The 14,009-nt window shown below is 46.9% G+C and overlaps 1 protein-coding gene across 2 annotated transcripts in view; it reads left to right on the top strand.

Annotated features, from left to right (window-relative positions):
- Positions 1–14,009, top strand: part of srrm4 (serine/arginine repetitive matrix 4) — a 47,887-nt gene that overhangs the window by 66 nt on the left and 33,812 nt on the right. For both annotated transcript variants that reach the window (XM_063018139.1, XM_063018138.1), the window contains exon 1: positions 1–295. This exon is cut by the window's left edge and continues 66 nt beyond it. In XM_063018139.1, coding sequence (XP_062874209.1) covers positions 180–295 — 116 coding nt within the window. In that variant the 5' untranslated portion in view covers positions 1–179. The remainder of the gene's footprint in view (positions 296–14,009) is intronic.

Below are 14,009 nucleotides of genomic sequence, written 5' to 3'. Positions count from 1 at the left end.
GAGAAGACTGAGGACTCGCTTCCATCGGGACTGATAAGTTGGACAGCTCCCGTGGTGCTGCCGCCACAAAGGCTTCGCTTGTAAATGATTCAAACACACACACAGAGGGCGAATATCGGGACTAACGGTCGCTCCGGGACTCGGTTCATCTCTCAGCGAGGTTAGCTAACATCAGGAACATGGCGAGTCTCCTGCAGGCGGAGAAGGAGCTGTTTGAGAAGTTCTGGAAGGGAACGTTTAAAGCCGTGGCCACGCCGAGACCCGAGAGCGTCATCATCGCCAGCATAGTCAATAAGTAAGTACTCAATATAGGCATTTATATATACACTTTATGACCAAAAGTATCTGGACACCCTTCCTAATAGTAACTGAGTTCTGGTGTTTTAGTTACACCTACTGTCAACAGGTGTATACACTTAATAACTATTATACATTATAAGCCTCTAGCTTTGTTTGGCAGCACAAATTCCCACACACTTACTCCAAAATGGAGTGGAGGGTGTTGCAGACACAAAGAGAGACACAATTCCATTAAAAAAAACACCCATGGTAGTGCTTTTGCAATGGGATGTCCAGGTGTCCACATAGCTTTGGTCATATAGTGTATGGAGAGCATTGTGGCGTAGCTGGCGCAGTCCTGAGGACCTGGGTTTGATCCTGACCTTAGGTAATTGTCTTCAGACATGCAGAAGGTGAATTGTCTGCTCAGTTCAGGGTGTATTCCGGGTGTTGACGGACCCACCGCAGCTGTTAACCCACCACGACCGTCACACAATTGGTTAATAATAGGAATCTGTCATGTTTGCACTTTAAGATGCAAGAATGTAAACACAGGGCTGTGGTAGGGCTCAAAAAGCTGCAGGTTCAAGCCCAACCTTTGCCAAGTTGCCACTGTTGGGCCCCTGAGCAAGACCCTTGACCTTCAATTGCTCAGATTGTATTCAGTCCTAATTCTAAATCACTTTGAATAAAAGCATCTGCTAAATGCCACAAATGTCCAGACTCAAAATACTGACCAGCGCAACTTTGAAGCAATGCAAAGTTGTTTAAGCAAATCTGTATCTATCTATCTATGTACTGGATTTATTTTAGATGAGATACAAGGGTGCAGTATTTTTGGATTAGTATAAAGTCGTAACTCACGTCCTTTTGTGACTGCTTTGTCAAAACGCACATGTAACAGTATGACTGGGGTGTTGACAGGGTGGTAGCAGGGGTGAGGGTACAGATATCTCATCTATTTTACACAGATCTTAGGCTCAGGTGCCTAGTTTAGTCAGACGTGCTTATCCTGGTCGTTATTTTATTAGTTACTAATATTACTAATATTATTATGAATGCAGCAGCAACAATGAGAACCCTTATACACCTTAGACATGGCGAATTGTGTCTGCTGAGCACCCGGCCAGGCCGGTAGCACCTCTGAGATTTGAACTCGAGATCTCAAACACACAGCGGTGGCAGGTTAGAGGTCAGACTGCTGCACTTGACATTTAAGTTGATTGTTAGTGCGAATTTAAAGCGGAAATGCCACAAACAAACAAGCACGTTTGGATTCATCGCTATTTGCTAGCAGATGACGGACTGGACGTGGCTCGAGCTAACGCAGTCCAGAGGGATTATTGTAACCGCACATAATACCTGATCACTGTAAGCCCCCCCACCTATTCATCCCCTCCCGCTGCTTTTGTTCTCTTGTTTCCTCCCCGTCCTTCTCTTTTTCTCCTGCGGAGGCCAACACTGGGGTTATTATGAGCGGCGTGTCGCCCCCGCTCGTGTTTTCCACCCTGGAGCATTTTGACTGTGTAATCTGGGGCAGGACAGAGATCCCCTCTTCAGCTGGAGGATTCAGACAGCGAGCCGGTAACAATGCTGATTAAACATGCGTAGAGGGGGGTAAAGTCGGGGGCACGCCTGTATGTGTGTGTTAAGGGAGCAGATGGCCCAAATTCAAAGGGGATGGGCCTGTTACACCAGCAGATGTTGGACTGAATGAAGAAAGTAAGAATGGAATAAAAGAGTTGGACGGACGGGGAAGCAGCTGTCTGTGCTGTTTGTAGGAAAACACTGAGATAAAGCCACGCACTTAACACCGCGAGTATTACGTTACAGCTTTGGTGTCGCCAAAAATGGTTTTCAATGGTAACCAATCATCCGTGGCCATTTAAATAAAGTTGGCACCGCTGTATTGCTACAGCAGCCCTCAACTTCTCCAGAAAGGCTTTTACCTTTACATCATTTCTTTAGGATGACGTTGTGGTCAGGGCTACGTACCCACCAGCCTTGTTCTTCCTCACTAAATTATTTATTTAAATCCTAAGGAAATAATGGAAATACCAGATACCACAGGACTTGTGGAGTCCATGTCTCGGTGGGTCTGAGCTGTCTTGACCTCACATTTAGACGTGTTTAATTTCATAAATTTGCTAGCAATACTTAGATTTACATAATCTGGCCAGAAGTATGTAAACACGTTACCGTAAGCTTGTTGAACTTCATGTTCTAAAGTCATAAACATTAATATCGAGTCCCTTCCTTAACAGTCTTCTTTGTTATGGGAAGGCTTTCCACAAGATTATGGAGTGTTTGTGGGAATTTGTGCCTATTTAGTCAAAAGAGCAGAGTTGTGCCGGGCGTGAAGGCTTGGCTCACAATCAGTGTTCCAATTCATCTCCAAGACGTTCAGTGTGGTCGGGTTCCTCCACACTAATTCTGTCAGACTGTCTTTATAGGACTTGATTGGAGCTATTCCCAAACTAAACCTAATTAGGACAACATGTCCAGATACTTTTGGCCATTTAGTGTATTTATCTCTTTTCTGTACTTTTTTCTATTTTTGAGTATTTTTTGAGCAAGAGCGTATCTGCGAGGCTTCAGTGTTAAATCTGCTATAATTTCACAGTGACCGGACTCATCTTATTTAGCCAGAAGTCTAAGAGTGTAATTGCTAGTGTCATGAAAAGTGCAGCTGTGAGCCGCTACACTGAGAAAAGATCCCACGATCCCAGACTTTTGGCATGTTTTCAATTTCACTGTTAGCCCTTTTTGACCAATATGGGACGGGTTCCGTTCCAGTTTGAGAACCTAATTTTGAACCGTTTGGCACATTGTCACCAAAAATGAAAAGGATCTGAGCCAGGGATGTTCATTCCCAGCTGGAACCAAAGAATAGTCGGGTTTTTGGTGTAAGCCGTGATGACATCCGCGGGCGTGTCAATTAAAGAGGAACGAGAAAGCAGCAACGCCCCGTTTATGATGCTTCCCTGGTTCCAATAAAAACTGGTGCAAACACAGGTGGGTTCTCTAAATAGCACCAAAGTTCTAAGTAGCCTAAATGGAACCAGTATAAGATCCGGAGTTATTCTGGTTTAAAACAGCAGCATGTGAAGCAGAATTATTTTTTATAAGCATCTGCGCATTCACAGATTGGACCGTGTAATTGGCCATGTGATTCAGCAGAGAGCGGAGTGGAGTGCAGTGGAGTTTCAGGGTTTTTTTAACCAATTTTCACGTCCTTGACAGCTATATTTACGAGCAAAGAAAGAGACTGTGGAAATATGAAGGAGCACAAAGACGTCAGTGCTGATGCAGAAATCAAACATCCTGGTGTTAACAGAATAATTATTACAACTAAAAATTATACAACAACACGTGTACAGCACAATGAAATGCTTCTTCCGTGTGAACCAGCTTGTTTGGAGGCAGGAGTCAGAGCGCAGGGTCAGCCGGTGTACGCAGCCCCAGGAGGTATGAGGGTTAAGGGCCTTGCTCAGGGGCCATCTCATCTCAACAGTGTCCACTTTGGTTGGACATGGTTCGACAAGTTGATCGAAGGAACTTCAGTGGCCTACACGAAGTCCTGACCTCAATTCATTTAGATAGGAGTAAATTTGGGATGAATTGGAGCCAGTGCCTGACCTCTTAAATGCTCTCTAGACTGAGTGACTGAATTCCAACAGACACAATCCAAGATCTTGTGGAAAGCCTAGACAGAAAAGTTGAGACTGTTACGGACACAAAGATTGGAACCACTATGTTGTAATGCAGATGGTTCAGGACTAGGATGTCCAACAAGCTCATGATCAGGTGTCCACACGTAGCCTGTAGTGCAGATCAGTTGTTAATAATCAGATCGTCTGTGTCAGTGGAGAAATGAAGCAGTGTAAGCAGGGCAGCTGTTATTCCTATACGTGAAATAAAAGCATTTTATGTTTCATTAAATTCTCAAAGCTCAGTCGTTCGTGTTTAAGCACTTCATGTGGCACCGGCACGACCTGCTAATCCATTAAATAGAGCCACGGTAATGTTCCGATCGGTTCTGCCCTCGGAGACGGCGGGAGCTCAGTGGGTAGAGCTTTGGGCTATCAAGCGAAAGGTTGTGGGTCCGAATTCCGGCTTTACCGTGCAACTGCGCTGTTGGGCTCTTGAGCACGGCCCTTAAACCTCTCGGCTCTAGGGGTGCCGTACACTAGCTGACCCTGCGCTCTGACCCCAGCTGCCAAACAAAATCATTTCATTCTACTGCACACATGTATGTTTATATATGACAATTTGAGATGTGTGACTCTATAACAGGTCAAAACAGTTCAAAGGGAAAACGAATGAATTTTTATTTTGGTTTTAATAATAAATAAAAACTTGTAATGTAAAATATATTTTTAAAAATGGCCAAAAGTATTCTGACTTCTGACCATGAGCTTGTTGGACGCCCCATTAAAAAAACAAAGGATATAAAATAGTGGCCTCTATGTGATCTATGTCTGTGTGTCACGGTGGGGCTAAGGACTAAACAAAGACAAGACAAAGGGGGCGGACACACACGCAGAGATGTAGGGCAAGATATTTATTAATGAACTAAACAAGGGAATGACAAGAGTATGGAACATGAACTAGGTACACGGACTGGGAACACAGACTGGGAACACGGACTGGGAATATAAACTAGGGATACAGACTAAACATAGGTTAGGAACATAGGCTAAACATAAGCTAGGAACATTGGCTGAACACAGGCTAGGAACATTGGCTGAACGCAGGCTAGGAACACTGGCTAAACGCAGGCTAGGAACACTGGCTAAACGCAGGCTAGGAACACTGGCTAAACGCAGGCTAGGAACACTGGCTAAACGCAGGCTAGGAACACTGGCTAAACGCAGGCTAGGAACACTGGCTAAACGCAGGCTAGGAACACTGGCTAAACGCAGGCTAGGAACACTGGCTAAACGCAGGCTAGGAACACTGGCTAAACGCAGGCTAGGAACACTGGCTAAACGCAGGCTAGGAACACTGGCTAAACGCAGGCTAGGAACACTGGCTAAACACAGGCTAGGAACACTGGCTAAACACAGGCTAGGAACACAAACTAGGAACTGACTACAAACAAGTGCCAGAAACATAGAGCAAACCAGAGTCAACAGAAACCAAAGTAATCACCTAGGAAGTCCAACACAAACAAGTCAAAAATAACCACCATAAACCAAAATAACCCCTGCCAGCCTGTTCCTCAGCTCTCCTTTTTAAACTGGTCCCTGATTAGGAACAGCTGGGGCTGATTGCTCAGGGGGACCAATCAGGAGTGAGGCATGGCAGGAGTGAGTGTGCTCACGGAGAAGAGGGGCGTGGCACATATGAGCACACCAAGGCTAGCAGTGTGACAGATGCCCCTCCCAAAGGCACTACACCTGGAGTGCCTAAAAAAAAAAAAAAACAAGGAGGTCCTGGGCCCTGCGGGGTAAATTTGAAGTCATTAAAAATGTCCTCAGGCAGGCATGACAAAAGTTCAGATGCGCCGTCGGTGGGTGCTGATAAAGAACCAGGAGCACCCTCTGGGGGTGCTGACTTGACAGGAGCGCCTTTGGAGACAGGAGTGCCATCAGGGGGCACCGACTCGGGAACAAGAGCGCCATCGGAGGGCGCCAACTCGGGAACAGAAGCACCATCAAAGGACTCCAACTCTGGAACAGGAGCGCCATCAGGGGGCGCCAACTCAGGAACAGGAGCGCCGTCGGAGGACACCAACTCAGGAACAGAAGCGCCGTCGGAGGACACCAACTCAGGAACAGGAGCGCCGTCGGAGGACACCAACTCAGGAACAGGAGTGCCATCAGGGGGCACCAACTCAGGAACAGAAATCAACTGCGGTGAGCCTGGCGAAGAGGCTTCGGGAGTCAGCTGCGGTGAGCCTGGCGAAGAGGCTTCGGGAGTCAGCTGCGGTGAGCCTGGCGAAGAGGCTTCGGGAGTCAGCTGCGGTGAGCCTGGCGAAGAGGCTTCGGGAGTCAGCTGCGGTGAGCCTGGCGAAGAGGCTTCGGGAGTCAGCTGCGGTGAGCCTGGCGAAGAGGCTTCGGGAGTCAGCTGCGGTGAGCCTGGCGAAGAGGCTTCGGGAGTCAGCTGCGGTGAGCCTGGCGAAGAGGCTTCGGGAGTCAGCTGCGGTGAGCCTGGCGAAGAGGCTTCGGGAGTCAGCTGCGGTGAGCCTGGCGAAGAGGCTTCGGGAGTCAGCTGCGGTGAGCCTGGCGAAGAGGCTTCGGGAGTCAGCTGCGGTGAGCCTGGCGAAGAGGCTTCGGGAGTCAGCTGCGGTGAGCCTGGCGAAGAGGCTTCGGGAGTCAGCTGCGGTGAGCCTGGCGAAGAGGCTTCGGGAGTCAGCTGCGGTGAGCCTGGCGAAGAGGCTTCGGGAGTCAGCTGCGGTGAGCCTGGCGAAGAGGCTTCGGGAGTCAGCTGCGGTGAGCCTGGCGAAGAGGCTTCGGGAGTCAGCTGCGATGAGCCTGGCGAAGAGGCTTCGGGAGTCAGCTGCGGTGAGCCTGGCGAAGAGGCTTCGGGAGTCAGCTGCGAGGACCCTGGCGAAGAGGTGTCCGGAGTCAGCTGCGAGGACCCTGGCGAAGAGGCGTCCGGAGTCAGCTGCGTGGACCTTTGAGAAGAGGCGTCCGGAGTCAGCTGCAAAAACACTGGAGAAACGTCATTAATCAGCTGCACAAATCCTTGAGAATCTCCTTGATTCAGCTGTGAGGACTCTGGAGTGGTGTCCAAAGTCACTTGCGAAAACACTGGAGAAACGTCAGTCAGCTGCGAGGACCCTGGAGAGGCGTCCAAAGTCAGCTGCGAAAACACTAGAGAAACATCACTCAGCTGTGAGGACCCTGGAGAGGCGTCCGAAGTCAGCTGCGAAAATCCTTGAGAAACTCCTTGAAACAGCTGTGAGGACCCTGGAGAGGCGTCTGAAGTCACTTGCGAAAACACTGGAGAAACGTCACTCAGCTGTGAGGACCCTGGAGAGGCGTCTGAAGTCACTTGCGAAAACACTGGAGAAACAGTACTCAACTGTGAGGACCCTGGAGAGGTGTCCGAAGTCACTTGCGAAAACACTAGAGAAACGTCATTCAGCTGCGTGGACCCTGGAGAGGCGTCCGAAGTCAGCTGCAAAAATCCTTGAGAAACTCCTTGAAACAACGGTGAGGACCCTGGAGAGGCGTCCGAAGTCACTTGAGAAAACACTGGAGAAACGTCATTCAGCTGCGTGGACCCTGGAGAGGCGTCCGAAGTTAGCTGCGAAAACACTGGAGAGGCGTCCGAAATCAGCTGCTTGGACCCTGGATATGCGTCAAAAGTCAGCTGTTTGGACCCTGGAAAGACCGGACTCAGCTGCGAAAACACTGGCGAGGCGTCCGGAATCAGCTGCTTGGACCCTGGATATGCGTCAGAAGTCAGCTGTTTGGACCCTGGAGAAACTGGACTCAGCTGCGAAAACACTGGAGACATTGGACAGACTTGGACAGACGAACTCGGCCTAGGACTGACCCGAACTTGAGAACACGGCACTGGGGCCGGTGAACAAACAAAAAGACCCCTGGAGCCCTTGGGGTGACGACGAGAAAATTGAGCTCGCATGAGGCCCTCAAACTCTTGCACAGAGTTCAGCACTGCTCCCTTCTCAGTCCAGAGCTGCCTCGCCCATTCTCGCGCAGCACCCTTCAGCCTAGACATCATGAACATCACCTTTTGTGTTTCAGAAGGCTGTGGGTCGAGAAGGTTTTGCAGGTAGAGCTGGCTCTGAAGCAGAAAGCCCTCAACCAAAAGGTCGCTTCCATCATAGGGAGCTGGCTTGTAAAGTAAGAAGATTAGAGGAAACCTCATGGAGTCAAACTCCGGAAAATTACTAAGACTAAACATCTCGCTGTGTCCTAGGGAGGGGTTATTATGTCACGGTGGGGCTAAGGACTAAACAAAGACAAGACAAAGGGGGCGGACACACACGCAGAGATGTAGGGCAAGATATTTATTAATGAACTAAACAAGGGAATGACAAGAGTATGGAACATGAACTAGGTACACGGACTGGGAACACAGACTGGGAACACGGACTGGGAATATAAACTAGGGATACAGACTAAACATAGGTTAGGAACATAGGCTAAACATAAGCTAGGAACATTGGCTAAACACAGGCTAGGAACACTGGCTAAACACAGGCTAGGAACACTGGCTAAACACAGGCTAGGAACACTGGCTAAACACAGGCTAGGAACACAAACTAAACATAAGCTAGGAACACTGGCTAAACACAGGCTAGGAACACTGGCTAAACACAGGCTAGGAACACTGGCTAAACACAGGCTAGGAACACAAACTAAACATAAGCTAGGAACACTGGCTAAACGCAGGCTAGGAACACTGGCTAAACACAGGCTAGGAACACTGGCTAAACACAGGCTAGGAACACTGGCTAAACACAGGCTAGGAACACTGGCTAAACACAGGCTAGGAACACTGGCTAAAAACAGGCTAGGAACACTGGCTAAACACAGGCTAGGAACACAAACTAAACATAAGCTAGGGACATTGGCTAAACACAGGCTAGGAACACTGGCTAAACGCAGGCTAGGAACACTGGCTAAACACAGGCTAGGAACACTGGCTAAACACAGGCTAGGAACACAAACTAGGAACTGACTACAAACAAGTGCCAGAAACATAGAGCAAACCAGAGTCAACAGAAACCAAAGTAATCACCTAGGAAGTCCAACACAAACAAGTCAAAAATAACCACCATAAACCAAAATAACCCCTGCCAGCCTGTTCCTCAGCTCTCCTTTTTAAACTGGTCCCTGATTAGGAACAGCTGGGGCTGATTGCTCAGGGGGACCAATCAGGAGTGAGGCATGGCAGGAGTGAGTGTGCTCACGGAGAAGAGGGGCGTGGCACATATGAGCACACCAAGGCTAGCAGTGTGACACTGTGGAAATTTGTGTTTTCTTCACGTCTTTTTTAGAGCACAGTCATGCTGTAACAGGAAAGGGCCTTCCCTAAACTGTTGCTACCAGGTCGGAAGCATATCATATTGTTTTCTTTATATAACAGATTTATTACATTGTTAGCAACTGTTGTGGATGAAACACACTGATTTAATAGTAAAAAGGGGTGTCCCAATAATTTTGTCCATATAGTGTATTATGTATTTTTCTCTTTGTAAACATGAAAAGATCAAAGGAATCAACAGTTTTATTCTTCTGTCATTTTTTATTTATTCTAAAGATTGCTGATCTAGAATCTTTTCAGCCCTGCGCGCGGATCCCGTCGGCTGGACGGCGGAAAACGATCATTTATTATTTCTGTAGGAACGAGTGAAGCCAATTTCACATTTTGAAGCTTAATGAGCTTAAAACCAGCAAAGGTTCCTACAGAACCAGAGTAGCGGTGCATTTACAGCCTATTAGGGAAGGAGAACCTGCCAAAAAATCTGACACACACACACCTAAAGTCTATGGACAAAAGTATTGGGACGCCTTCTCATTTTTGAATTCAGGTGTTTCTGTTACAACAGTTGCTAACAGGTGTAATAAATCAAAAATATATGAAGTAAATAAGCTTTCAACTTTGCAGCAACAGTTTAGGGAAGGTCCTTTCCTTTTATAGCATGACTGTGCCCCTGTGCAACTCACAACTCAGCCCCTCACAACAGCTCTGGAAAGAACTGGAACGTCAACTGAGGCTTTCACAAATTCCTACAGACATACTTCAAAGTCTTGTGAGAAGCATACAGCTGAAAAGATACACATACAGTGCCTTGCAAAAGTATTCAGCCCCCTTGAACTTTTCAACCTTTTGCCACATTTCAGGCTTTAAACATAAAGATATGAAATTGTAATTTTTTGTGAAGAATCAATAACAAGTGCGACACAATTGTGAAGTGGAACGAAATTTATTGGATATTTTAAACTTTTTTTAGAAATAAAAACCTGAAAAGTGGGGCGTGCAATATTATTCAGCCCCTTTACTTTCAGTGCAGCAAACTCACTCCAGAAGTTCAGTGAGGATCTCTGAATGATCCAATGTTGACCTAAATGACTGATGGTGATAAATAGAATCCACCTGTGTGTAATCAAGTCTCCGTATAAATGCACCTGCTCTGTGACAGTCTCAGAGTTCTGTTTAAAGCGCAGAGAGCATCATGAAGACCAAGGAACACACCAGGCAGGTCCGAGATACTGTTGTGGAGAAGTTTAAAGCCGAATTTGGATACAAAAAGATTTCCCAAGCTTTAAACATCTCAAGGAGCACTGTGCAAGCGATCATATTGAAATGAAGGGAGTATCAGACCACTGCAAATCTACCAAGACCCGGCCGTCCCTCTAAACTTTCAGCTCAAACAAGGAGAAGACTGATCAGAGATGCAGCCAAGAGGCCCATGATCACTCTGAATGAACTGCAGAGATCTACAGCTGAGGTGGGAGACTCTGTCCATAGGACAACAATCAGTCGTACACTGCACACATCTGGCCTTTATGGAAGAGTGGCAAGAAGAAAGCCATTTCTCAAAGATATCTATAAAAAGTCACCTGGGAGACACACCAAGCATGTGGAAGAAGGTGCTCTGGTCAGATGAAACCAAAATCGAACTTTTTGGCCACAACGCAAAACGTTATGTTTGGCATAAAAGCAACACAGCTCATCACCCTGAACACACCATCCCCACTGTCAAACATGGTGGTGGCAGCATCATGGTTTGGGCCTGCTTTTCTTCAGCAGGGACAGGGAAGATGGTTAAAATTGATGGGAAGATGGATGGAGCCAAATACAGGACCATTCTGGAAGAAAACCTGTTGCAGTCTGCAAAAGACCTGAGACTGGGACGGTGATTTATCTTCCAACAAGACAATGATCCAAAACATAAAGCAAAATCTACAATGGAATGGTTCACAAATAAACTTATCCAGGTGTTAAAATGGCCAAGTCAAAGTCCAGACCTGAATCCCATCGAGAATCTGTGGAAAGAGCTGAAAACTGCTGTTCACAAACGCTCTCCATCCAACCTCACTGAGCTCGAGCTGTTTTGCAAGGAAGAATGGGCAAAAATTTCAGTATCTCGATGTGCAAAACTAATAGAGACATACCACAAGCGACTTGCAGCTGTAATCGCAGCAAAAGGTGGCGCTACAAAGTATTAACGCAAGGGGGCTGAATAATATTGCACGCCCCACTTTTCAGTTTTTTATTTCTAAAAAAAGTTTAAAATATCCAATAAATTTCGTTCCACTTCACGATTGTGTCCCACTTGTTGTTGATTCTTCACAAAAAATTACAATTTCATATCGTTATGTTTGAAGCCTGAAATGTGGCAAAAGGTTGAAAAGTTCAAGGGGGCTGAATACTTTTGCAAGGCACTGTACACATAGAGGTCAGTCTAACTTAGCAGCAGTCTGTTTTGAAATGGGTCGTCCAACAAGCTCACGGTCAGATGTGTAAATACTAAAGTATCTATAGAGCTTGCTTTAGATAGATTTGGCTGATATACGTATGTGCATGGCCAGTCCCTGGACTAGACAGTAGGTGTCACTATTGCAGCAGAAAGAAAGTGAATCATTAGCGAAGCAGACTGCTGGACCACCCGAGCACGACTTTCACGGCTTTCAACCAAAAGATCAGGCTCACGGTGATCCATGAAAGCGACATTCAAAATGAAAATGATTGTAGCAACAAGGACAAAAATCAAAGGCTTCTCACTGTGAGCTTTTAGAAACATCATGAGGAAGCACAGTAGCACATCTGGAATTAAATGTCACTTAATTATCCAGTGTTACGGAACACTGAAGGGGGTCAGAGCGGCACGTCCACAGGCTTTAATACCCTGAGATTTGATTTCAGATCTACATGAACAACCCTGTGTTTATCAGTACAATACAGCTGGAACCAAACCAGATGTGCAGGGTGCTCAACACAACTGTCAAAGCTAAGGTTGAAGCGGTGGTAAAATCTTGATCCCCCTCCTCACGTGCGCTGGAGCTCCGATCTCCTCTCGTCCGAACTCCCGGGGCGATCAGACACCGTTAATAAAATGCAAACTTATCAGAGTCGAAGCTTCACGGCCGAAATTAAATCATTTCAAGCTTGACTGGCTCGCCACAATCCCGCCGCCCCCCTCGTTCCTCATCCCCCTCCCTCGCCCATCCTCGTTCTCGGCGAGATGACCTGCCAGTCACGCAAAATTGCCCCTATTTGCATAACTGATGCTTCATTTAGGGCCGCGTCTGTTTCCGTCTCCGTGTCGCGAGCGCAGCGGCGCGCTAAGAAAAGCCATTACGGATGAGCGGAGTTCAATTTGGAGGTTGCGGCAGATAATGAAGGCCAAGTGGCGTCTGAAGTGACATTCTCTGTCCTTCAATCTCTCAGTGATTGATCGTCCAGCCTTGAGTTGGATGCGATGCGAATCTGGCGCGTCTTTATACGCAAGGTGACGTCCAGGAAGCAGCGTTTCTGTCATCTGCCTCGTGGACTTCACTTCTCAACGCAATCAGACGTGCACCTACAGACAAAAGTATTGGGACACCCCTTCTATTTTTTTTTACAACAGTTTGCTTTCGACTTTACCTGAACAGTTAAGGGAAGGTCCTTTCCTGTTCTAGCATGACTGCACCTTTGTGCACAAAGCAGCTTTATAGAAACTTGTGTGTCCTGCACAGAGCCCTGACCTCAGCCCCACTAAACAGCTCTGGGATGAACTTGAACATCAGCATCAAAGCCCAGTCATACAAATGATGCCATATTTCGACTGAATGGGCACAAATTCCCCCAGACATGGTTCAAAGTCTTGTGAGAAGCCATCTCAGAAACGTGGCTGTTGTTATAGCGGTATTTTAACACTGCTTGGTATTAAATGTGATGTCTGACAAGCTCATGGTCAGGTGTCCAGATACTTTTGGCTGTATTGTGTGCACGGGCACGTACATCTACAAGTCAATTAAATTCTTTCCGCATTTCAGGGTCAGTCATCGTAATCTGAGCCAAAAGGGGCATGGCACGAGTGGCAGAGCTGGGATTCAAACCCATAATCTTCAGATTGACAGCCCGAAGCTCCTGTGTTTTGCTATTCACAATAAAAAATAAACGTTTGCGCTGAGAAATGTAAGAAATATTTCTTCCATGTTGAACCACGTCAGAGTTCCTCAGTGAAAGTGAAGTGAGTGAAAATGTGAATAATGAGAAAAGCGCAGCAGGAGAAAAACCTACAGCAGCAGAAAACACGGGCAGCGCCGCCCTCGACGTGCCACGGTGACCCGAGCGAGACGGCGAACCTGTCAAACTTCCTTCTACTAATCAGTGCTCAAGCCAAACCGTGTTCTACTGAACCGTCAGTGCTAATAAACCTCAAATGACAAATTAGAAAGGGTGTCCCAAAACTTTTGTCCTTATAGTGTAGCTCACGTTTTCTAGCGCAGCCTGATTAGCCACATTTTTACCGGCTTTGCTTCAATCTGCAGAAAGAGAAATGAAACTTATGGTTCAAATACCTTTTTAAAAACAGTGCAACATTTGTTAAACTTCTTTAAAGATGATTTTTCTCTATTTATTTATGCATTTTCTCCCATTTTTCTCCCGCCCTAGCAGGCTAATTAGTGTTGGCTGCAGGCACTGCCAATTACGCCCGCTAGATGGTGCCCAGCCGACCGGCAGCATCGCCGAGTTTCAAACCAAGGAGTTAAAAAACTCGGTGGTGGTGAGCTAGCGGAATATATCGCTGCGCC

Source organism: Trichomycterus rosablanca, chromosome 21 (genome assembly GCF_030014385.1).
Source record: "Trichomycterus rosablanca isolate fTriRos1 chromosome 21, fTriRos1.hap1, whole genome shotgun sequence".
Lineage (NCBI taxonomy): Eukaryota > Metazoa > Chordata > Actinopteri > Siluriformes > Trichomycteridae > Trichomycterus > Trichomycterus rosablanca.
Note: the sequence above shows the minus strand (reverse complement) of the source record. Positions and strands in the feature narration are given on the sequence as shown.